A 25,444-nucleotide genomic window follows, 5' to 3' on the forward strand; every position below is an offset into this window, starting at 1 on the left:
CAATTGATGCTTTAGAAATATTCTGCATCAGAATGTGTCCCTCGTGTTCACATACTGAGATCCCAAACTTACAAACTAATTACCCATGAGGCAAAAAAAGAATACCAATGGAGGACCTACAGCTTCAGAAAATCTCCAAATTCAATGCAGCAGCAAGTAACAACACTTGTCATTTTCTGGGAAAGGGCTTATAGACATAAGCTAAACACATGAAGAGACCTGCTATTCATATCCTGATATGCTTGCTTAGAGTGAATATTAGTTTAAATATTAGTTCAGCTATATCCATGTTTATGTTAACGCTGTCGTTAAACTAACTGTAATTTAATGTGCCATATGTTTACCTTATGAAGATTCCTTCCTGATTAAAAACATTTCCAAAGCTTTTTAATGTCTTATTCTGTGTTTTTTAAAAAAACAAAACAAAAAACCAGCTACTATCAATAACCTGTCAAAATGTTTATTTAAAGAATTCACAGATTTACAAATTCTACATTCCCTTGCCAATGATATAGACAATGTTAATCACAATGCACCTAGAGCTGGCAACCATATTGAAAGGAAACAGCCAAGACTGGTTTTTTTTTGGGGGGGGGGGGGCCAGGGGGTGTTGAGCTCATGAATTAGTGAACATAAAAGAGAAAAGATAGTCATGGTGGTCCATGGGGGAGCAATCCCCCAAATCCATAGTTGGATAATATTTAGGAACAGGGGAGTCAGATCATAAGCCCAGTTTTGTCCACAATGACTAGCATCTGCTCTCCAAGGTTTCAGGCAGGTGTTTTTTATTTATTTATTTAATTAATTAATTACATTTGTATACCGCCCCACAGCCAAAGCTCTCTGGGTGGTTCACATAAGATAAAAACACTTAAAAACAATATTAAAAAATAAAAAAAACCACAAAAGCATACAATATACACATCCTGCCCTACCTGGAGATGCCAAGGATATTGTTGGGCAACCGGTTAGCGGACATAGAAGGAAAGCCAGATTTATATTCCTCATTTCGTTTTCTCATCCCTATTTTCAAAAGATTTAATTTTGTTCATGTACTGGCAAAGAGAAGCCCAGGTAACCTGCATGAGCACACATGGCACCAGTCCACATGAATGCAATAATTAGCCTGCCACAGATCACTGTTGTTTCCTGGGATTCCCACAGCGACTGGAGCAGGCAAGCAGCTGTAAAGAGAAGCCCAGCTAGCTCATGCTCACGTCTATCATGAGGATGATGCTTGTTATCTGGCTCATTCAAGCTCACCTTCCACCACCATAGTCAACCCGCTGTATGAGACAGCTCAGCCCACCAGCAAGACCAGCTGCAGCCCCTGCTTTCCTCCCCACTACCCAGCATTTGCCTGGGATTGGGAGGCACAGCGTCAGGGGAAGAGGAACACCACCACAGTTAACGCAATCAAGCCAGCAAGCAACAAAGAGAAACAGGCATCAGGTAGGAGGAGCAGTGCATTTTTTATTTTTCCAGGTTGTGTGTGTGCATAATGAGAGGCTGAGAGCGAAGGCAAATTACAGATGACCTTAAATACGTAGAGTAACTTGTTAAACTGCAAAGAGCAGCTGCTGGGCGAGCCAAGCTTTGAAGTTAAGTTCATAGAATCATAGAATAGTAGAGTTGGAAGGGGCCTATACGCCATCGAGTCCAACCCCCTGCTCAATGCAGGAATCCACCCTAACGCATCCCTGACAGATGGTTGTCCAGCTGCCTCTTGAATGACTCTAGTGTGGGAGAGCCCACAACCTCCCTAGGTAACTGGTTCCATTGTTGTAGTACTGCTCTAACAGTCAGGAAGTTGTTCCTGGTGTCCAGCTGGAATCTGGCTTCCTGTAACTTGAGCCCATTATTCCATGTCCTGCACTCTGGAGGATTGAGAAGAGATCCTGGCCCTCCTCTGGGTGATGACCTTTCAAGTATTTGAAGAGTGCTATCATGTCTCCCCTCGATCTTCTCTTCTCCAGGCTAAACATGCCCAGTTCTTTCAGTCTCTTCTCACAGGGCTTTGTTTCCAGACCCCTGAGAATGTCAGAGAATTTCAGCAAGCTCAAGCATCCTTGGTTACCCCATCCCTAGCAGAGTAAGTGGCAACAGTCGACAATCTTTGAGGTTACATAAACATGAATATCTCTTACGATGCCCTGATTATCGAAGAGGGGAAACAGTCAGCACATCAGACAAAATTGATAAAAGACCTTCCAACCACCACAGCCACTTGCTTATCCAATAATAACACACCGAGTCCAGCAGCAAATCTAAACTGATTACCTGCTTTGACAGTGTAACATTAACACCGACAGGTAACTCCCCAACTCTTAGTGTGGCCTCTATCTCTAGGCAAAGATTGTTCACCAGGGCAACTAATATGCTTTCTGTTCTTTATCCAGGCCAGAAGCCAGGCTGAAATAGGTCAAGGAATTACGCTTCTCACATCATGGTTTTCAGAACTGTATGCGGAGTTCACAGAATGAGGTCAATTGGTCTATTGGATATCACATTTGCCATGTGCCTTCAAATATATAGAACTTATATTTGAAGTAAAGTAAATATGCCACTCAGCCAGCAGCCAGCTACTGCTATGACTTGTGTGGGGGCCTTTGTTGCTGAATAACAAAAATCCAACCAAGAATTGTGAAACTGCTGCCTGACATTTCCGTAACTGTTTTAATACAAAGTATGGTAAATAGGAGCATTTACATAGCTAATTGCTTTGGAGAGCAGCTGGATACTGCAGGACTACAAAATAAATCCCTTTTTAAAACGTAATGGACATTCTTGCCAATAAAAGCAATTCAAGATCAATTATCTATTAATTTATTGGTTCTCTTGTCAAGTAAATACCATTTTAGCCTTGTTAAGGATGCAGAGCAGGTGGCTAATTACCAAGAGTGTCTCCCCTTAGGCATCATCTTTCACATATCTCAATAAAACAAGAGCCCAGCAGCTATTTTAGAGCAAAATTGATCTCTGTCTCTTTGAATATTGACAACCTCTGCTTTTAAACATTGAAAGGAAAAACCACAGACTTACATTCTTTCATTGTAGGAGCTAGAGCATAATGCTATGTCTTGGCCTTATGAGTCTGATATACCAGCTCAGTCCCTCTCATTCTCAGTTCATCATCTCTACAATGGGATTATCAGAATCTTTCCCCTTCAGACTTCCGTTTGTGAAAATATATGAAGCAATGCAGATGAAACTATACGCCAAACACATGTTCCTATTTCTCTCACACATCACAAGGGATCAAAAGTGATATTTCAAAACTAAAGATAAGATTGTCAGGATTATTATTTTAAACCTTAAAGAAAAAAACACACTTATCAAATATAGTTTACGGCAGGGATGCACAATCTTTTTGGCCCCAAGGACTGTATCTGGTATCGGCAGGGGCCACATACACACATGGTATCGGCAGGGGCCACATACACACAATCCCATCCCAGCAACCCTCCAGCAAGATTACAGTGTGTGTGTGTGTTAGTGTTAACCTCACCCTGCATCCCAGAAATCCTGCCATAAGATTGCTGTGCTCAGGGAGAGGCTATAAGGTTTCCCTAGCTAGCGTTTGCCCTAGCAAGGGAAACCCTGCCCTTATTTCCAGTCAGTGTTGGAGCTGAGGGGGGAGTGGGGGTCCCATGCTAGTATTAACAAGGAAAGCCCTGTCCATAACTCCGATCAGAGCAGCATTTTCCTTGTCAGCCCTAGCTAAGGAAAGACCATTCTTATCTTCGACCAGTGTTCGCTTACCCTTTCTGAGAAAGTGGGTGTCGTAGTCCCCACAGCTCTGTGGGCTGCACTGGGACTAGCCAAACACTGCATATGACCCCTGAGCCTCAGGTAGCCTCTGGGCTACACATTGCCCACTATGGAGAGAAGCTGAAGTTGTTAGCTACTATAAGAGACTGAGTTAATATAAAACCTGGCCTTGCCATGTGTGTTTCAACACTGCTGCAAAAGTCTACCATCACAACTGCCACACAAGCATACCAGTTGATCAAATTACTGGTTCAAGCCAATCAGTCTTGTCCCCACCCTCACCCCTGTGACTGCTTTCTCACTCGGTACCACTGCCTCATTCTCCGGCTCGCTACTGCTTCTGCCTCCAACTCTTTTCTCATCTCAGTTCTGCTCTGAGGATCTTTGCGAAGTTGGAGAACCCTTGAGCCTAAAAGACAAGGACAAGCAAACGAACTTCCCCTGCGAATCATACTCTGCAACTTAAAGAGGAGTAAAGGAATCACAGGCAAGCGGAGCGGCTGTGAAGTAGCAGCAGAGGTAAGCACAGTGGAAGGCAAGGGCCTACGGGGGACAGGCGAGCCTTAAGAAGCTGGACAGCAAACCCTAAGCTCAAGGCAGCCAATAAAGGACGTCTTGCGACGACTAGCAAGGAAATCTGCAACAGCACAAGAGGCATCGAACAGATGGGCGGGGGTGAGGAAACAAAACACAAATCAAGACAGTGTGACTAACTTTCCTCACAGAGGATGCAAGATTTTTTACACCGTAAAAGAAAGCTAAAAATACCGAAGTAACTTTGCTAGCCTGTCTTTTCCATATGATAGTTGCTATAGTTGCAACAGAGATAGGAGATGAAGTCTTCAATGAAAAGGTACATTTGCTTCTTCCCTGGTTAGTGCCCTGACACTCTGGCCTTAGCTAGACCTAAGGTTTATCCCGGGATTGTCCCTGCCTGCTCCTGGGATATCCTGTGTGTCATTTACATGAACAGGGATGACCCCGGGACAATCCCAGGATAAACCTTAGGTCTAACAAAGGCCTTACATGAACAGGGATGACCCAGGGACAATCCCTGGATAAACCTTAGGTCTAGTTAAGGCCTCTGACTCTGTAACTTTTGTGCCTCACCAATGCACCTGGTTCAGAGACATCAATCTGGGTTCTGGGAGCCTTGTACCTATGTTGTCGGAAGGTGCACTAAACCAGCCTCTAAAGATACGATCCTATGCATGATTGGACAGAAAAAAGTCCTACACTCCCAACTCGGCGCTGTGGAGCTTTTTTCTGCCTAAACATGCATACAATTGCACACTAAATAGTTAAATGTTGCAGCCAGGAATGTGAACCTGAAAATATGATCATCCGCCTTCACACATGTTAGAAATCCTCAGAATGGAGGATGGATTTCCAGTGGAAACCAGGAACACATCAGCAGTTGCAGAACACAAGCTGTATTTATTTAGATATTTTTGCACACCTCTGATCCCTCCAAGGTCGAGTGTGCTCTGTCTCCACGAAAAGCATCTATAAATGACTAAGCTCTATGCAAGGGCACAGCTGAAAGTTGTCAGTATCATAAATAATGTATATTTGTTTATACAAATACAAACCATTTATTCTGCATGAAATATTAAATCGAATGTTTTCAGACATTCTCAACATCAAATCCTTTAAAAATGTCGCAATTCATATAACCAATACAGTTTGATTTTTGTTCTACCCATTTACATTTACTCTTGAAAACTTCATGCCTCTAAAATTTTAGAAAACCTGTCTTGGGTTTGAGTTGTGTTTCATTAGGGTGACCATATGAAAAGGAGGACAGGGCTCCAGTATCTTTAACTGTTGTATTGAAAAGGGAATTTCAGCAGGTGACATTTGTATATATGGAGAACCTGGTGATATTTCCACTTCATCACAACAGTTAAAGCTGCAGGAGCTATACTGCAGCTATACTGTGACCAACTTTAAGAGGGCAGGGCGCCTGCAGCTTTAACTGTTGTGATGAAGAGGAAATTTCACCAGGTTCTCCATATATACAAATGACACCTGCTGAAATTCCATTTCAATACAACTGTTAAAGATACAAGAGCCCTGTCCTCCTTTTCATGTGGTCACCCTATTATATGCTGATGATTTAAAGAAATTGTTTTAAACATAGAACAAACTAAGTTTGCCTATTTAACAATGCAATCCTAGACTTTGTTCAATGGGACTTACTCTCAGTTAAGTGTATAGTAGAGTGACCATATGGAAAGGAGGACAGGGCTCCTGTATCTTTAACAGTTGCAAAAAAAAGGGAATTTCAGCAGGTGTCATTCGTATATATGGAGAACCTGGTGAAATTCCCTCTTCATCACAACAGTTAAAGCTGCAGGTGTCCTGCCCTCTTTTAAATCTGGTCACTCTAGTATAGCTCCTGCAGCTTTAACTGTGGTGATGAAGAAGGAATTTCACCAGGTTCTCCATATATACAAATGACATCTGCTGAAATTCCCTTTTCTATGCAACTGTTAAAGATTCAGGAGCCCCGTCCTCCTTTTCATATGGTCACTAGTGTATAGCAACCTACCCCAATCTGGTGCCCTCCAAATATGTTGGACTACACCTCCCATCATTCCCAGCCAATGGCTTGCTGAATATGGATGATGGGACTTGTAGTCCAACACATCGGGGGGGGGCACCAGGTTGGGGTAGATTGGTGCACAGGATTGCAATTATGCTGCACTCTTATACACACTTACCTGGGACTAAATCACAGTGAACTCAATGAGACATACTTCTGAGTAGACGTGGGTGGGATTGCGCTCTTAGGCTGCCAACCTAAGCATACTTACTTAGAAGTAATCCCTACAGGAATCAATAGGGCTTACATCTGAGTAAAAATCAGTGAGGAACTGACTGAAAATGCAGTCAGAGGGCCACCTGCTTGGAAATGAGTCACATTGAACTCAATGGGGCTTACTTCTGAGTAAAGGTACATGATATCGGTCTTATTCAGCATACTGAAATCTCTAAAGTTTGGTACGTGTTTTTAACAGAAGCAAATTCATTTGGTTTCTGCTCCTGTACATTCCTCAGCTGCAAGCAAAGAATGTTTAGTAATTTATACCAGGGTGATACATTTTTAGGATTAGAAAAGAAATCATATGATATGAAGCGCAGTTGGCACTGTCAACACATACTCCTAATGATGACTAAGAGCAATGAAACAATATTACTGAGGCCAGTCCTCAAACCACTTACTCTAGAGTACGCCCATCAATACCCAGACCTCAAACCATTTAATCCCATTCTTTGCTAAAGAATAAATCAGTGAAGGATTGTGGCCAAAAAGAACACTAACTTTGGCTGAACTAAGTCTCATGAAACAAGAGTAAGTAATGCAAATGAAGTGACCACAAGCACTTGTTTTACACTCCAACTGCAGCACATGGGTCTACATTGTATACAATGCCCTTTCAAACTGAATTTTGCACACACATAATACACAAACAAACTACAAAGATATGTCATTTTGATTTAAGAAACCATGACCACATTCCTGCTGCCAGGAGAGCCACAGAGCAGGATTGAATGGATCCAGTATTAACTCACTCAAGCCACTTAAAGAACCTATAAATCTAAAACATATGTCATGCAATCAGCACATGTTTCACTGGAGTCTGGAAAAATGAAAATCTTCCATTTGTAGAGAACTTGACATATTAACTCATCTCCAATGACAACTAACTTAGAGGTTACCTAAGAACAATACAGATAGACAGTAGGTAGATGTGTACACTTGAAAATAGCTGTCAACCAAATATATTTCATAAAACCAAATAACTGAATTAATATAAAGCGTATTTCACAGGCCAGAAGCAAACTTTGTTAAGTGTTGCATTGTTACCAACACACCCTCAATGCACAATGAGCACAAAATCAAGATATTTTTAAAATACTACTCTGGAAAACTCTCTCAAAGATCCATAGATTTATCTGTTAGATGCAACTCCTTGTAGCAGCCTTCCCCAACCTGGTGCCCTCCAGATATGTTAGACTTCAACTCCCAGCATGCCCCAGCTGGGAGTTGGCCGGGGGCATGCTGGGAGTTATAGTCTAACATAACTGGAGCACACCAGGTTGGGGAAGGTTGCACTACAGAGATCCCTGCTTCAAGACAAGACAGTTGGGCAGATTAAGCGTTTTCACTAGAAAAATGCAAGCAATTTGTGTGGGAGGTACATGCTCAATCCAACAGCCAAGCATTTGAGTATTTGCTTTCTGGCCCATGTGAGAAATACTCAAAGGGCTTTTCTACATAAGGAGCCTTTACCAAAAGGGTTCTGCTTGTGGATTCTTGGCAGGATTAAGATTGTCTATCTTTTTCCAGGGAGGATGATTCTCTCTCTCTCTTTCTATATGTTCCATTATACAGCCATTAAGTGGTGCTGTGGTATAGTGGAATTCCACAATTACACTATTTTTCTTTAATGCCATTCAAAAAACCACTAGACTTTCCTCAATAAGAAAAATATGAGCTAATAGTCGCAAAGCACGGGAGAGATCTTGGAGAATGACAACGTCATGTAAAGGACCTGAAAAGTACTGTGAGTGAGGAATCATGAGTACACAATAAAAGCCTCATGCAGAACGGCTCAAAGGCTTATTTGAGGGAATGAGTGTGCGACGAACCAATACTTCCCATACCGAACACTTGCTTCCCCATAACAGAAACCTTGTATCTGACCCAATTGCTTGTCCTAAGGCAGTAGGATCCTCTGTACTGAAGTGATCTTTCCCCTTCTTTATGCCAGTCAGTGTCCCTGGAGTAGGGTGACCGTATGAAAAGGAGGACAGGGCTCCTGTATCTTTAACAGTTGCATAGAAAAGGGAATTTTAGCAGGTGTCAGTTGTATATATGGAGAACCTGGTGAAATCCCCTCTTCATCACAACACTTAAAGCTGCAGGAGCTATACTAGAGTGACCAGATTTAAAAGAGGGCAGGGCACCTGCAGCTTTAACAGTTGTGATGAAGAGGAAATTTCACCAGGTTCTCCATATATACAAATGACACCTGCTGAAATTCCCTTTTCAATACAACCGTTAAAGATACAGGATCCCAGCCCTCCTTTTCATATGGTCACCCTACCCTGGAGTCGCTGCTGCATCACTCACAATTTATTGACTGAGGGTGCGACAGATTAATATTTAATTGGGGGGATACCTGCTTGCTTCTGCTTTGTCCATCGTAGTGCTTGGGTCAAAAATGAGCCCTGCCAGCCAAGGTGCCTTTGGGAAATTCTAAGTACTTGTTTCTGAAGAACATACATAAGAATGGAAGAGCCCTGCTGGAACAGGACCTATCTAGCCCAGTGCTCTTTTCCCAAAGTGGCCAACCAGATATTACCACCATGACAGAGTCACTGATAGCTTCATCCATTATGCTTTGGGAGATATGCTTCACAATAACATTCACAGTGTTTCTTAGGTTTACTCAGATTAGGTTTCTTAGGTTTACTTAGATTGTCCCGAATTCCCTTCAGATTTGATGACTGCTCAATGAACTGTCAGGTTGCAATCCTCTGCACTCTTCCTTGGCGGTAAGCCCAACTGAACTCAGTAGAACTTCTTTCTGAGTAAACCTGCATAGGATTGGGTAGGTGGGAATAGGGTCTTTTCTTGGGGGCAAACTCTGAGGTAAAACTTTTCATAGCGTAGAAAGCATACTGTACGTAGAGAAATATATGTGGAAAACATTATGATGGAATGACAAATTATCCAGTAACTTAGCAGTGATACTTGACAGGGTACTAGATTCCTGCACATTGCTACTCCTGAACCCTAATGTCCACCTGCATTTTGCATTCTGGTATAATGTTTTCCACATGCAAACCTCCCGTGCCTCTATAGCAGAATTACACTATATCTGAATTGGCACCTCGGACTCTACCCCAAGCACCACTCTACCGGAAAGCTCCTTTGCAGCTGGAGGGGGATAAGGCCTGGAAAAGGCCGAGGCTGCCAAAAGGAAGGCACAAAATTCCACCTCAGAGCAAAGGAAGGGCTTATCTGGCGGGCAGTTTCTCCGCTAAACTGGAAGGCAAAGGAAGGAACTGTTGCTGCTCCTTAGGGAAGAGCCCTGAGCTGCCAGTGGCTTCTGTTTATGTAGGAGCCGGCCCAGTGCTTCCAAGGGAGCCTTAAGAACACCTGCTGGTTTCAGACCAGGCTGTGGAAAAGCGACCCCCCCTGGCTTTCGCCGCTTGCTTCAATCACTGACTCGGCAGTGCCCGTGAGCATGGTTTTCTTTCTACTTTCCAAGGAAGTGGCTGCTGCTGTTGTGACCCACAACAGCACTGCTCTGTAAATAAAGGGGAAGTGGGGGGGGGGGACATGGATACAACTGTCTTTGTTCACACACGAGATTTTGAATTCCACTGTATGAAGGATGCAATCACTGCTTAGAGCGGAAGGAGATTTTTAGGCGCACATGTGCAAACACCCCTTCAAGCCGCCATCCTAGGGACTTAAGCAAGCATGCATAGGATCGAGCTGCACGCTGCGGAACCTGCTGACTATTAGAAGGCCGGCAGCTTTACAATCCCCCAGGTTGAGTGAGTTTCCTCACGAAACAAATGTGGATCCAAAACGACTGGCGACAGCATCTGAAACAATTAAGGGCTTAGTTTGAGTCTGGGTTCACCCAGTCTTAGCCCCTGGACTCGGAGGAACGTGCCAGTTCTCATGCTCCATGAGTGTCCTCAAGCATGTGCAGACAGCACCTCACCCGTGACCAAACTGCTGCACGTATGTAGCAAAGGAGCGATTTCCAGTTAGCCTTTCTATGAAGCATGCCTCTTGGCTTAGAAATTGAAATCCTGAAAGAGGGATGGGGGGCCACTGTTCCAAGCCTAAGGGACCTGTTTTGAATAGCACTGCAATGTGGAGGGGGGGGAGAGAAAGACATGGCCCCAGAGAAAGATGGGATTCCAAGAGTCATCAGAGGGCACGGGAAACAAACTCCAGATTTCTCCCTTTTGCAGTTGCTGTCTTCCTCCTCCAGTGCCTGGAAAGCAGATTGGTTCCCACAAGCACAGCTGCAAAGTGCAAAGGAAAAAGTGTGCGAGGCAGAGAAAGGGGCGGGGGGGGGGAGCCTTGCAAATCCTGAGAACAACAGGTTCTTCGAAATCGCCCCCCAGTGGCTTTCGTTTAAGTGCCAAAAATCTCGAGGAGTCCAACTGCGCCTGTCCTGGCTGGCTTCTCACGCTTCCTCTTGGCCATGCAAGTCCCCACTGCGCTCCCAAGCAAAAGGGAACACAGGTGAGTGAGTGTGTGTGTGTGTGTGTGTGTCCCCGCTCCTCAGCCCCCCACCACCACCAACACCACGCGAGCAATAAAACACATGGAGATAAGGGTGCCGGGGGTGGGAGGTGGGGAGAACAGGGCACGAGGCAAGACCCGGCCGGGCTAGCACGAGACGCAACTCGACCTGGAAGGCACTTACTTACCGGCTTTGCAAGGATCCTTATAATCGATGGCTTCAGCCTTATCCTCTTCGTGGAACTCGTAAGCGTAGTCATAGTCGAGGCCGGAGCAGCGGGGCAGCTCGCCGCACAGGGCCAGCCCAGCCAGCCACAGAGCCATCCTCCAGCAGAGCATGGTCAGTCTCTTCCCCGGCGACGAGACAGACGGCAGAGGGAGACACCAGGGGCCGGGTGGCAGGAGCAGCGGCGCGGCGGCGGCGGCGCGCGTGTGCGTGTGTGTGTGTGCGGGGAAGGAGGGAGGGGGGAAGGAGGGAGGGAGGGGGCGGCTGCTGAGGCCCCCCCGAGGCAAGCTGAACTCGGGGAGCTTCGCGGCTGCCCCCACACGCCGGGAGGGCCACGGGGAACGCCGGATGGCGGATTTCTCGTCTGACCTCAAAGGCTCCGCTCGGGGTATCGGATCCGGATCTGGTGCTTCCCCACGCGCGAATGAAACATGAGGGGAGGCGGCGGGGGGGGGGGAGAAAGGGGTCTTCTCTGCTCGGGCGAGGCGAGAAGTTGCAAAGCGGGGAGGCGGCGGCCCGCGCGCTCACCGCGCCTCGCTCCCCTCCTCGCCTCTGTCAAAGGCCGAGCAAACTTTCCGGGGCTCCTGCCGCCGCCGCCGCTGCTGCCGCTGCTCTTGCAAACTCTCCCGCCACAGCCGCCGCCGCGGGAGCAGCAGCAGCAGGAACCGCGAAGGGCTGCCGGGGTTTCTCCTGGCCACGGCTCGGCGGCAGAGCCAAGTCGTCGGAAGAAGGGTCCGTTGGGGCGATGGCCTCTCGCCCGGCCTCCCGCCGATCCCGTGCCTGCTGCTGGGCGATGGAGTCGGGCTGCACATCGGCGAACTGCCGAGGGGGAAAGAAGGAGAGAAGAGAGGAGGCAGAGCTGGGGGAGGCGGACGAGCCGGTTCCCAGCCGCACGGCAGCCCTGCAGGGACGGCCAAGCGCTTGCACTGGAGGGAGCGACGGGAAGGGCAGCGGCTTTCCCTCTCCTCCCCACCACCTTTCTCTGTTGCTGTTGTTGCTGTTGTTGTTGGGTCTCCGGGCTTCCCTGCTCGCCCCCCTCCCCGTCCCCTCCCTCCCCTCCCCTCCTTTTAATTTACGAAACCGTCCGACAGAGTCCTCGTCAGCATCCTGCTTACTTATGCATACAATCAGGGTCGAGATCCGGGCTGCTTCTGATCGGCTCCCTTGATGGCCTTAGGAAAACGCGCGCGCCTGCCCGACGTGCCTGGCTCGCCATAGAGCCGCCGCTGTCTGTGCGGATAAGCGAGGCATAGTAGGGCTTTCTGGAGCAAGTGGGTGGGCGGCGGACGGGGATCAGAGCGAGGGCATGGCTGCTCCGTAGTAGCCCCCGAGGGCCCGCCGGATCCGGAGACCGAGAGAAGAAAAGCACGCTCGGCGACCGTGGGGACAATACGGGGGTGAGAAATAATCGCAGCGCTTGTCCCCGACTCTCCGGGAGTGCTTCTGCCTTTCGCTTTGCGCTGCCAGCGTGCAAGGCGCGAGAAAAGGGAGGAAAGTTTTTTTGGGGTTTTGTTCAGTTTTTCTTGTCCTTTCTTTTTTTAGGCGTCCACCAGTTTGCTTAAGGAAAGGGATGCAAGAAGACCATCGCTCTGCAAAGTTGAGCCAAGGGAAGCAATTTCAGCTGCGCTTTTAGAGAAAGGAAAAATCAGGTGGAGGCAAAATGCAAAATTAACGTCCTCCTCCAGTTGAATGTAATAAATCAAGCAAGTTGTGCATCGGCAGACAGTAGCGAAATCATGTTGCAGGCAGCTCGGTTCCGGCTTCCCAGCGGATGCGAAAGGTTAGCAAGGTTTTCACAAGCAAAGTTTCCGTTGCAGCGCCAGCTCCTTCCCTCCTTGGCTTGGAAATGCCTGCTGCTGTGCGTTCAGTGGCAGCGAGAAGTCCCTGTAAGGGCTGGACTGGTTTGCCAAGCCAGCCCCAACGGATCAGGGGGTTTAAAGGCTCAGTTCAGCCGATCAGCCTGGAAAGAGAAAACATGGAGTTTGACTAAAGAAGGAAAAAAACACATGCTTACACCAAGCCAAGGGGAGAAACAGTAATCAAAATAATAATGGGTGTGACAGTATGTGAGTGTACCTTCCCACCCACCCCCTGGCAGTTTAGTGAGGCAGGGGGATGCCTAGTGTGTCCACTGGATCTGTCAAACTGTCAAAAGGTGAGTATTTTCCAGTAAGAAATTCTCCACCTCTTTTTACAAGCCTCTATGGAAGAAGTTAAGGGGTGGGTGGAGAGGGGAACAACTGGGAATTTTTGCTGCTGCTCACATCCCGTGGTGGTGTCACATTTAACATGGAATTTGAAAGGGCCGTGAAACTGCTGCTGTTTTATTATACAGTAGACCTCAAAGGCTCCTACATCTTAATAGCTTCCCACAGTTCTTCCCGCAATGGAAAGGGAGATAAGGTCTTTTCTCCCTATAAGTGGGGATGCCAACTGGATGCTTACAGCCCCCTGGCAAAAAAAAACCCTATAAAAAAACAAACCCCAAACCATACAGAGTTATAGCCTTAACAAATAACATAGAGAGAGACTTAGCCAGACCGATCATTACAGGCACCCCCTGTTAACAACAAGGTAGCAAAGGCAAAGAAACACGCTGCACTTCAAACAATTGCTCTGATCAGGACTTGGAAATGGTTCTGTTGTCACCAAGCACTGAGCTTCCTTCCAGAGGTTAAAAAGTCTAGGCGAGCTATTCGTCATCACCTCTGCAATGACACTACTTCATCATGATATCTACAGTCAAAATTGCTGCTGACTACAAGGCCCTGGAAGGAGTGAGAATGCTTGAGAAAGAAGATACCCAGACACAATAGGAGATTGGCAGATGTGATGACTAAATCAAAAATCTGGAATGACTGGGTTTTGTCCATAGATGATAAAACTCTCATCTATGCCTGAATAGATGAGGGGCTAGACAATTATAAGCTTATCACAGTGTATGCTGTCCTATCAAAAATCACTTCTTATTCCCTTCTGAGCTGATCTTGCCAGTGAAAAGATCATTTACTGCTTTGATATAAACAAAATCACAGAAGAATTGCCCTAGTGGAAATTTCTTTGGAGATAAAGGCATAGGATAAGAGTGATATTTCTTTAAAGGTCATCTATGTTCGTGTGCTTCAGTTTATGGGTGTGCAACCCAAGAAACGTTGCTTGCTTTTTATTTGTACAAGCCCCAAAGACAGTTACCCTTAACTTTGAAGTCATTTCCTCAGACTTTGCAACAGCAACAACAAAATACCTTCCTATTTTACTTACAATTTATATTTCCTGGACGGCATTTGAGGGTTTTCTGATCCTTTGCACAAATAACAACAGAAGTACCAAGACCAACATTTTACAAATATCAGGAATCCCCAAAAACATCACCAATGTTATCCCAAGTCTTCTGTGGTCTAATGTAATCTTTGCCTTTATCCCATATCAAGTGGAATGTCTTATATAAGATATAATTATAAGATACATTCTAAGGCTTTTTACTCCTGATGTTTGTGAAAACAAGGAAATCATTTTTCCTAAGGAAATTCATCATCCAACAATAACTCAATAAAATCCCTTTTTTATATATATAGTTAGTCCTGGACAGAAGCATACCTACCTCAGAAACTTGATTTTCAGTTGCTGTGTATCTCAGGCGTAAACGGATCTTGTCCTGGATCTATAAAATATACATTAGCAGAATCACACATGTAGGCAAGGACAGAATTAATAGGCTATTCCCAGTTGTGTCATAGCTCCAAAGGAAAAGCCTGCAGTATGGAGTCTCATGTGTGCGGTCTCCCTAGCGAGTTCATTATTAAAACTCTAACCTTCCAGCAGGAGATTAACTATCCCAGCAAGTTATGTACTGACGTCACCTCTTAGCCTCCAGACGGCAATCTGCCCCTGACCTCAACTTCACTAGTGGAAGCAGAGCAGCAGTGGCGGGCAGCAGACTTTAGGACAGCTGGCCTTGAAGAACCCGGACAAAGATAGGAAAGAGACCTAGATATGCCTGTGCCCAAGTTATAGAAACGGGTCAGCAGTGCCTGCCCACAACGAAATGATGTGACAATCCTACCCAAACAAGACGAGTGTCAGTTGTTAAAGAAGAGTAATAATATAATCTTATAGTCTTTTTTTTTTTTTGCATTTCCTAGTAAATATAGGGAAAGTAGAACAATTCCATGATCCAGTTTGAGTTTCACATTTTTGCAGGATGCTCAATTTACCGATCACTAAATGGATGGGTGTTTTTGTTTTTGTTTTCCAGAGCACACAGAAATACCTACTACCAACCTGCTCATGACTAGAAACAAAGCCTTATGAAGAGTGACTGAAAGAACTGGGCATGTTTAGCCTGGAGAAGAGAAGATTGAGATGAGAATTGATAGCACTCTTCAAATACTTGAAAGGTTGTCACACAGAGGAGGGCCAGGATCTCTTCTCAATCCTCCCAGAGTGCAGGACACAGAATAACGGGCTCAAGTTAAAGGAAGCCAGATTCCAGTTGGACATCAGGAAAAACTTCCTGATTGTTAGAGCAGTACAACAATGGAATCAGTTACCTAGGGAGGTTGTGGGCTCTCCCACACTAGAGGCCTTCAAGAGGCAGCTGGGCACTATCTGTCAGGTATGCTTTACGGTGGATTCCTGCATTGAGTAGGAGGTTTGACTCAAACCTCCTACTCAAGTTGGCCCCTTCCAACTTGAGGGGCCAAGTAGTTGGCCCCTTCCAACTACTCTATGACAATCCATCTATCAACATAGACAAAATCTGACTTACAGCCTTTTCCAAGTAACTGACATAAAGGCATTGAGACAGACTGCATAACTGAGGGAACCCACCCTTCAAAAGACAAGACAAGAAAAAAAAAATCATGGTCACTCTATTTACGTGTTCATCAAAATGTTTGCATTGCTGCTGGAATGCAAGTTAAGAAAAGGCAATAAAAAATAGTATGCCACATCCATCAATTATTTCATTCGTTTTATGTCAGTGTAGCCCCCTTTTCCTACCACCAAAGAGAAACAATGGCCCTTCAAGGGAGCAACATACAGTCAGGGACAATTGTTTCTGCCGCCTCATTGGCAGCAAAGTTGGAAAAGGGTAGCAGGAATGTAGCCTTTATTTTCCTTCACACACAAAATACTAATATGAAACAGGAAACTTTCCTTAAAAATACTGTCACTTTGGAACTCTAATAAAGACACATCTGGATTCTCCAACTCAGTGGCTTATTTCTGACTTGGGTTTCACAATGTTTGACAGTTAATTTTCATTGGGCAATGCTGAACTTAGCTACAGGTATTTTAGAAATTCTTAACTTAAATGTATGCTTAATTGGGGGGTGGAGGGGTTAAGTGTGTCCTGATATACATCCAGTCATTTCAATCCTGTTTGTAACAGCCAATTTTCATTCGATTTGTCCCAGAAAATCCCAGTAGTAGCTTGTGCAGTTCACACCTTATCTGTCCCAGTTAGCCTCCCCACCCAACTATTTTCTCTGAAAGTGGTACCATTACCCTTCCTTGGATAACCCTTTGTTCACATGGACAAACTTTTATGATGTCTCTTCCTGCTAATGGCCCATCTTACTTTATTGACAATCTGAGTTCTCCTGGCCAACTCACCCTGACTTTAAACAAATACATCTGATGTTGTGCATATTCACAAAACCTTCATTACATCAAAATCTCCTTTCCTTTTGTTTCTGATCTTGCAAAAAGAAAGCCTGGCTCCCTTGGGAGTGTTTGCAAAAGCACATGAAGTGCAGTCCTAGGATGTGTACTCAGAAGCCTCATTGAGTTCAGTGGGACCTACTCCCAGGTAACTGTGTGTAGGATTGCAGGCTAAGTGTTTGTAATATTACTTTAGCTATCCCTAAACCTGATCCAAACAATAGCCTCTCAGTTTCCATGAAAAAGAAACCCTGTATGAAGATTGTACCACATTACCGTGCTACTAAACCTTTATTCAATGTACACTGGTTCTCCTCTCCACCAATTCATTAACGCTGCAGATAAAGGGGAACAGGGAAAGCATTATCAGCACAATCCTTATACCCACAGGAGTTATGTCAGTATGTGGGTCTCCAACATTACATTCCTGCTGTTACGGGTACAATTTCCTCATGCTCTGCTATCTCTTCCTGCTAGGATGAAGCAGCCACACCAGAAAACGTACATGCACCCTTAGGCTTGCAACTAAAAGTATATAGGAGTTGGGCACCCAACAGTTCCTCAGGTCCCCATGAAACTTGTATGTCTTGTCTGAAACAATAAAACCCAATGTAAAATATGGTTATCGTATGCAGATATTCTCTCTCTCTCTCTCTCTCTCTCTCTCTCTCTCTCTCTCTCTCTCTGTGCATGCAAGGGCTAAGGAAGATCATCACTAAGATGTAGGATTAAAAAGATGCAATGATTTTAGTCTACTATGGACATCTAAATTAAAAACGGTTGTTTTCTGGTGTTGGTCAGCATCTCTGGCTTTCATTGGGAAATAAATCAAATGTCCACAGCTGTGAATAGCCATTTAAAACCAGGGCCAGGAAAATTTAATTGGGGAAGGCTCATTCAAAGTTAAAGAGGTCAGATCATGTTGTTAATTATACATTCACATTACTTCCTTCCAAGATCTTGCCGTCTTCTAGTTAATAAACATTGTATATAAATTCTTGAGATATGTGGTTGCATTTGTGTTTAACTCAGAAAAAAAGATCCTGATGCTCAGATTATTTAAAACAAAAAAGGAACACCCCACAACAATGACAACCCTCAAACTTAAATATTTGCTAAATGGATTAAGAGAGTTTAACAGCAGTGGCTAGTTTGAGACTCAGTACCTTAATCACACTCAAGTCCATTTTTGCATTTCCTAACTCATTAAGGAGCCAATCGAACCCACAGAAACGTATTTAAAGTCCCATTATTAGAATTTATTATGGCAGGGATTGTAAGCTAAGAAAGAAAGAAAGAATGCTTTGACCATCAACCTTCCATGGTTAGGTATTGAAGGAGTTCTTGCATGTGCAGGTACTTTTATACTGCAGAGCAGAGTTTCCCTGGTTTTGTTTGTCAGCCCACAGCTCTCTGCTGGGTTGAAGGCAGTGCGTGAAGTTCCCCTGAATTTGGAGAACAATTTGCTAAGTGAAGTGGAGAGCTTTCTGAAGAAGGGGCCTCAAAATCCCCAATGAACGTGTAGGGTTTCCTGCATGGCCCAGTAGACCCCTACTCGAGGGCTACTGACTACATAAACAGAGAATAGCAATGATCAATAACCAATAGTTAGAGGCTCTCACAATCCACTTTTATTTAGAAATAGACAAAAAATAGTTCTTTAGGACTACCCAATTGAGGCTCGTGGCTCTGATGTCAGTGGGGCAGTGAATCCACTCTGACTTTTAGACAGAACCAGTCGGAACTTTAAAAGAGCTATCCAAGGGGCGACACGCTTTGGATAGTTCGTTTAGAATTCTGACTGAAATCCAAAGCAGATTCACTGTCCCACTCACATCAGAGCTCCACTGGGACTACCTCGAATATTTCACTCGAGAAACAATAATAAATTCTAAAATCATTATTACTGAGATCAAGAGTTGCTGGATAAATGATCATCACTGACAATCTAACCTGAAATATTTATGACCGTCTCATCTGCTGGTGGTGGCAACATCACACCACTGCCGTGCAAGTGCAACATTGCGTCATGTGGCGTTGCACTGACAATTGCCATTGGTCTGCTTATGTATGCAGTGATGCACCAGTCCTCAGATTAGAACACACATCTGAGATAACAAAAATTCTTATTTGTTTAGAGGATGATGTGTTACACAATCCATGCTTATTGTGTGATATTCCGAAGCATTTTTGGGAGGTTTGTTATTCTCTCTGCAGCCCATGAAATGGTCTTGACTGTCAGAAATAAGGTATTGTAGATGCAGTATCATCTTCCTTTAGTGGGTGGTAACATAGGCTTCCAAAATAAGGATGGGTCTGGTCAACCTTGCTTTAGCAACCTAGCAGTTAGGCGCCCTAGGGAATATGGACTGAGCAGGAGATAAGTATGCTCTGAACATCTCAAGTGTTGATGGACCTTTCTGCCCTTCCAGTCATTTTAGTAGCTAGTTTCTGACTTTGCAAAACAGCACTTCATGCCAATGAGTTCCATAATGCCACAAGAGCACACTGGCATGTGCAGATGTACCATAAACGGCCACCAGTGAGGGAGGAAGCAGCAGACAAGCACCTCTCCACCGTGCCTGGGTCCAGCTCCAGCTGAGAGCCCCCTCCCTCCTGCTACCAACTGTCACTGCAGAGCCCACCAGTGAGGGAGGAAGCAGCAGTCAGGCACCTCTCCACCGTGCCTGGGTCCAGCTCCAGCTGAGAGCCCCCTCCCTCCTGCTGCCAACTGTCAACTGTAACTGCTGAACTTTGCAACTAAGATTGTAGTGCCTGAATTTCCTTTCCTTTCCCCCCTCCTCCTCCCTCCCAATCCCCTTTCCTTTTGAGTCATGTCTTTTAGATTGTAAGCCTGTGGGCAGGGACTGTCAAGAAATACTTTTGTAAGCCACCGTGAGAGCCTTTTTTGGCTGAATGGTGGCATAAAAATGCATAAATAAATAAATAAATAAATAAATAAGCCTAAAGTTCTGTTCATATATTAGCAGGCCTTTTCCCAGCAAACAAAAACATAGTGCTCACTGTGGCGGGGAAGTGAGAGGAGCAGCGTCAGTAAAAGACCAAGTGGTGTGGGGTCATTTGCAAGCAGCACATTAAACAAGTGCGTACAAAGCAGGGATGTTGTGCAGAAAATGGGACCATGTCCTCCACATACCAAGTCAACACACTTTTAGGACATCTACACCAAGCAGATATTCCACTATGAAAGTGGTATGAAAGCGGTATTTGAAAGGCAGGAGCCACTACTGCTTTATCGTGGTATTGAAGTGCACTGACAGCTGTTGGGGCCCATTGACACAGACCATATACCGCTTTCATACCACTTTCATAGTGTTATATCCTGCTTGGTGTAGTTGTGTCATGGGCCCCAACAGTTGTCAGTGAACTTCAGTACCACTATAAAGCAGGAGTGTAGATCCTGCTGTGCCCTTCAATACTGCTATAAAGTAGGAGTGTGGCTGCTTTCCTTGTGGAATGTCCTGCTTGGTGTAGATGAGCCCTTAGTCCTGATTACCTGATGGCTCTTTAGCTTCCCAAAGGGATCTAGACAACATATTTCATGTTGCCACAGCCAACGTGCTTCATCCAGCAGATCAAAAGCATTATTTCAGCAAAGAAAAAATGACGACGGAGTTTGTGGGTAGCAATAGGACCCTGTGTGAGTGGAGAGGACCCAATCCATCCTATTTATCATGGGTTAGGGAGGGGTTTGGAACTGATTTAGAGCAAACAAAATATAGCATCATTATACTAGGACACATTCTTCAGACCTTATTTATGTTGAACAGGACTGACAGGATGGATTTCCTCAGGCTGCTTCTATTAATAAATGTGATACAAAATTGAGGGGGGACGGGGGGGGGGGGGAGAAGGCTGTCAGAATCTAATCTCCTGGGGCTGAAAGAGATTCAGGACTCCTGTAGGAATCAAGATGATACTGAATGACTGTAACATGTCTGGAAATAATTGGTGTGAAATGGGCACTGGCTTAATAGAAGAATATGAGACATATACTGCCATGTATCTTGAAAGGTTTGCACCTTCATGTTCTGCTTGTGAGACTCCCAGAGGCATACGACTGTTGTGGTGGACTTGCAGAAAGATCTTTGGTCTGATCCAGGGAGAATTCATTCTGTGCTTCTTCACTGTGAAAAGAAGTGTTATAGCTACACACATCTCTTGACATTTCTAGTGTTTTCGGTTGGAAATGGGCACCAAATTTGCACAAGTCTGGTGCCTGGAATGACCATTTTGTGAGATCTTACCTATACCATTAAAGTATACTTTTATTTACACATTCGTTAATTTCATTTGAACTGCATACTAGGGATGTGCTCCGCTCCGCTTAGAATCAGAGAATCAGAAGCGAATTGGCCTGATCCGCCTTGCCCAGAGGCGGAGTAGAAGCGAACCGGGGTCCTGGAGAAGCATGGCGAAGAGAAGCGGCCATAGGAGAAGCGCTTTTCTTTTTGCGGCGCAATCCGCCCGCCATTTTGGATAATTTCGCCCATAGGATTGCATTGTGAAAAAGATTAGGGGATAACTGTGTTGTTTTTAAAGCTATCATTCTGAAATTTCGTGTGCTTAGAGAGTCGTGGCTGGGGGTCATTCTGAGCCTACTCTCAGCACTCTGCATGGTGCGGTTCGCTTGCTATAATTTTTTTAAAAATAGGGTAAAAAAGCGGGAGAGGTACCTTTTTGAAGTGCTGAGAGGCAGATTCAACTCCCAATCCTGATGAGAAGTGATAACCTCATGAAGCATCCTCCAATCCCAGCGTTGGAGGGGGGACTAAGGCAGAGCCACCCTGAGAGCTTTCTGCTTTGTGCCTCCTTGTGGGTTGGCGTTCGTGGAGAGAGGAGTTAGTTATAGGTGCTGCTGCTGTGTTTGGAGTTGGAGGAGATTAGATTAGGATTTAGCTTGGGTTGTGTGTGTGTTTGTTTGCTTGTTTCTGACTGTTTGCTTAGTTTTCTCTGTGTTTTTCCCTTACTTTGATTTTATATAAACTTTATTTTTAATTTTTGGAGTGTTTGGTTGGTTGGTTCCCCCACTTCCTCCTCTTAAAGCCTGACTGTGTTTCATCTTCCTTCTTTCTTCTATATAAAAAAAAATACAATATATATATATAAAAAATATTCTCTATTTCGTCTGTGTGTGTGTGTGTGTGTGTGTGTTACTTGGACTGTGTGTGTGACTGTGTGTTATTGTGTGAGTGTGCTGTGTGCACTGCTTGTGAAGTGCAAAAAAAGCCAATACAGTTTGAGCATTTCAAATCCAGTTTGGGCAAAGCATACACACTTGTCCCATTTCCCCAAATATATATTATTATTAGTATTAGTAGTAGTATTTTATTATTATCATCATGAGAAGAGGGAGCAGGCACACGTCTGTGGCTATGCGTGCTGAAAGCAGTGGTGGTCAAGGGAAGGCTCAGGCTGGCACCAGTAAGCAGGCCGCCTCTCCTGCTGTGAAAATCAAACGGGCTCTCTGCCTGCCTGTCCACCTCCCCTGCCCGCCTCGCAGGGATGGTTTGTGTGTGTCTTGCTTTGTCTCAGGGGACAAGTCCTTCCTGCGCTCACTTAGACTTTTTGAAGTTCCAAATCAATTTTTCAAGTGTGGAAGAAGATTCATATTTAGGGTTATCTACTCCCCAATTCATGGCATGTTGGGATTTCCTTTGAAATGGCCCCATTGAGCTGTCTGCAGCTTTAAATCCCTGAGATACTGGGGTGTCCGATTTTCAAAAATTCCCCCAAAATCAGGGGAGGCTTGGATTGGATTGAGTCTTGGCATGCATGTGTATACATGCATGGGGTGTCATGGTGCCGAACTTGAGGTTTCTAACGTGAAAATTGGCGGAGATATAGAAAGGGGTGTGTGAATTGGGGTTAGGGGTGCTGTGTTAGAGGTTAAAGGGCCTCCCCAAAATCAGGGGATGATGGAATTTGCTTGAAACTTGCCATGAATGTGGATGTGCCTGCTTCCAAGTTTTTATCTGTCAAAATATCGGAGAACAGTCCATGTCTGAAAATGGGGTGTCTGATTTTCAAAAATTCCCCAAAAATCAGGGGAGGCTTGGATTGGATTGAGTCTTGGCATGCATGTTTATACGTGCATGAGGTGTCATAGTGCCGAACTTGAGGTTTCTAACGTGAAAATTGACAGAGATATAGAAAGGGGTATGTGAATAGGGGTTGGGGTGCTACGTTAGAGGTTAAAGCCCCCACCAAAATCAGGGGATGATGGAATTTGCTTGAAACTTGCCATGAATGTGGATGTGCCTGCTTCCAAGTTTTTATCTGTCAAAATGTCGGAGAACAGTCCATGTCTGAAAATGGGGTGTCCGATTTTCAAAAATTCCCCAAAAATCAGGGGAGGCAAGGATTGGCTTGAGTCTTGGCATGCATGTGTATACGTGCATGAGGTGTCATGGTGCTGAATTTGAGGTTTCTAACCTTAACAAAAAAAATTGTAGGCTTTTTTGGATTTCAATGCAAGCCTATGAGGGGGAAAGCGGAGCTCCGATCCGGATCCGGAGCTTCACAGCGAACCGGAGCAGACTATAGGCGGATCAGATCAGAGCGGAGCGGACCTGATCTGGAAGTTGCGGATCTGGAAGAGAAGTGGATCGAGGGGTCCGTGCACACCCCTACTGTGTTTGGAGGAGAGTATATTCTACATGGAGATCATTATTATTATTTTAATCACTGTCTTTACTTTTCAGCATCTACCTCTTGCCTAATCTTTCCAACTCTAAATCAACTTGTGCACCCATGGATACTGTTTTTTTGTCACAGAGAAAGGCATGAGTTGCTGTTAGCTCTTTGCCAGACAGAAATGGAAGGGACATTATATCAGAACCAAAGCAAGATTAAAATCGAATGTGAAAGCCCAAATCCTACATAGTTGTCAGGAGCTAAAATACATAATGAAGAGAATGTCAAAAATAATTCTACTCTTAGGTGTAAGGAGGTGCTAAGCCTGAGATTCTAACTGCTGTGAGTCATTGCTGTAAGCACATGAAAGTGTGATACGTTCTCTCTCAACTATCACTTATGGTGTATTTATTCTCAGTCTGTGGAGGAATCAGAGGATATTTTGACAGATCCATAGGAAAAAGTAGCAAAAATATATCTGCCAATCCAGCTCTAGTTTATCAGCACTTTTTGGTGAGGACCAGATGTACGGCTCATACTTTGGGAAGGAATATTCTTCCCTTCAGATCTGAAAACCCTGCTTCTGAGTCCATACCTTCCCAACTCTCTTCTTTCATAGTCCATAGTGCCACATGTTCAGGCCCCAGATGACGATTTCACAGGAAGGGGAGAAAGCACATTGCAATGCACCGGAAGTCATTCTGCACACTCTGGTTGCTAGGTAACAGTAATATAGTTCCCCCTTTCTATTTAAGTGACAACAAGTCAAGTAAATTGGGAGAAAACAGTTGGGAAAGGTCTGGTCCACGCATGCAAGCAAAATGGAGGCTAGAATGTGGAAGTACGGTAGTAGAATAGATTGAGCTATTCTAGACTGTAGGGGGAGTGAGTGTCATATTTATTTATTTTATTAAATTTATATACCGCCCCATAGCCGAAACTCTCTGGGCGGTTTACAAAAGTTAAAACAGTGAACATTAAAAAGTATACAAAATTTAAAACCATCAAAAATATAAAAAACAACAGTATAAAACAACAGTATCCATTTAAACAACAGTTCTGGGGTCCATTAAAAAAAAAACTTAGCATATGTTGTTAAATGCTGTTAAATGCCTGAGAGAAGAGGTCTTGACCTGGTGCCGAAAAGATAGCAATGTTGGCGCAAGGTGCACCTCATCGGGGAGATTATTCCATAATTGAGGGGCCACCACTGAAGAGGCCTTCTCCCTTGTTGCCATCCTCCTAGCTTCCCTTGGAGTAGAAACTCTGAGGAGGACCTTGGATGTTGAGCGTAGTGTATGGGTAGGTTCATGTCAGGAGAGGCGTTTTGTCAGGTATTGTGATCCCAAGCCAGGTAAGGCTTTATAGGTTAAAACCAGCACCTTGAATTGGGCTCGGCAATGTATTTGTAATAGTTGTTATTGTTGTTGTTCTGTTGAATTCCCTGCTAATAGCAAACCAGCATAGCTGGTAAAGAGATGGGCTAAAAAATTTCTCCCCAGTGTGGGGTTCTTTTGTGGGAATACATTAAATAATATGATTCCACTCCTGCAGTCTGAAAAGGCACGGCCCAATCCACCACAGCATTCTACAACCACATTCTGCCACATTTATAAAGCCAAGCTCAATGAGGGAGAAACACAAACACATTAGAGTAGAATTCAATGAGGATAGAGCGGCCAATGGAAGGTTTATTTAATGAGACCTTATATAATTCTTGCAAAGGGGCAAGGTTTAAAGAGTTCTTTATAACTTATTTTGAAAATTATATCCCACTTCTTTTATCCCATCTGTTTCATGGGCTTTTTTCTTTTTTGGTGTTAAGCAACAGTGCGTTCCAC

General features: G+C 44.6%; 1 protein-coding gene across 1 annotated transcript in view; it reads right to left on the bottom strand.

The window, feature by feature from the left end:
- The window catches only part of TLL1 (tolloid like 1), a 137,069-nt gene extending 125,674 nt beyond the window's left edge, over positions 1 to 11,395 (bottom strand). Inside the window, exon 1 of the mRNA XM_063135415.1 lies at positions 11,245 to 11,395. Within this exon, the coding sequence (XP_062991485.1) occupies positions 11,245 to 11,395 (151 nt within the window). The remainder of the gene's footprint in view (positions 1 to 11,244) is intronic.
- Positions 11,396 to 25,444: the final 14,049 nt, after the last annotated feature.

The sequence above is a fragment of the Elgaria multicarinata genome, chromosome 10 (assembly GCF_023053635.1).
Source record: "Elgaria multicarinata webbii isolate HBS135686 ecotype San Diego chromosome 10, rElgMul1.1.pri, whole genome shotgun sequence".
In the NCBI taxonomy this organism is placed as follows: Eukaryota; Metazoa; Chordata; class Lepidosauria; order Squamata; family Anguidae; genus Elgaria; species Elgaria multicarinata.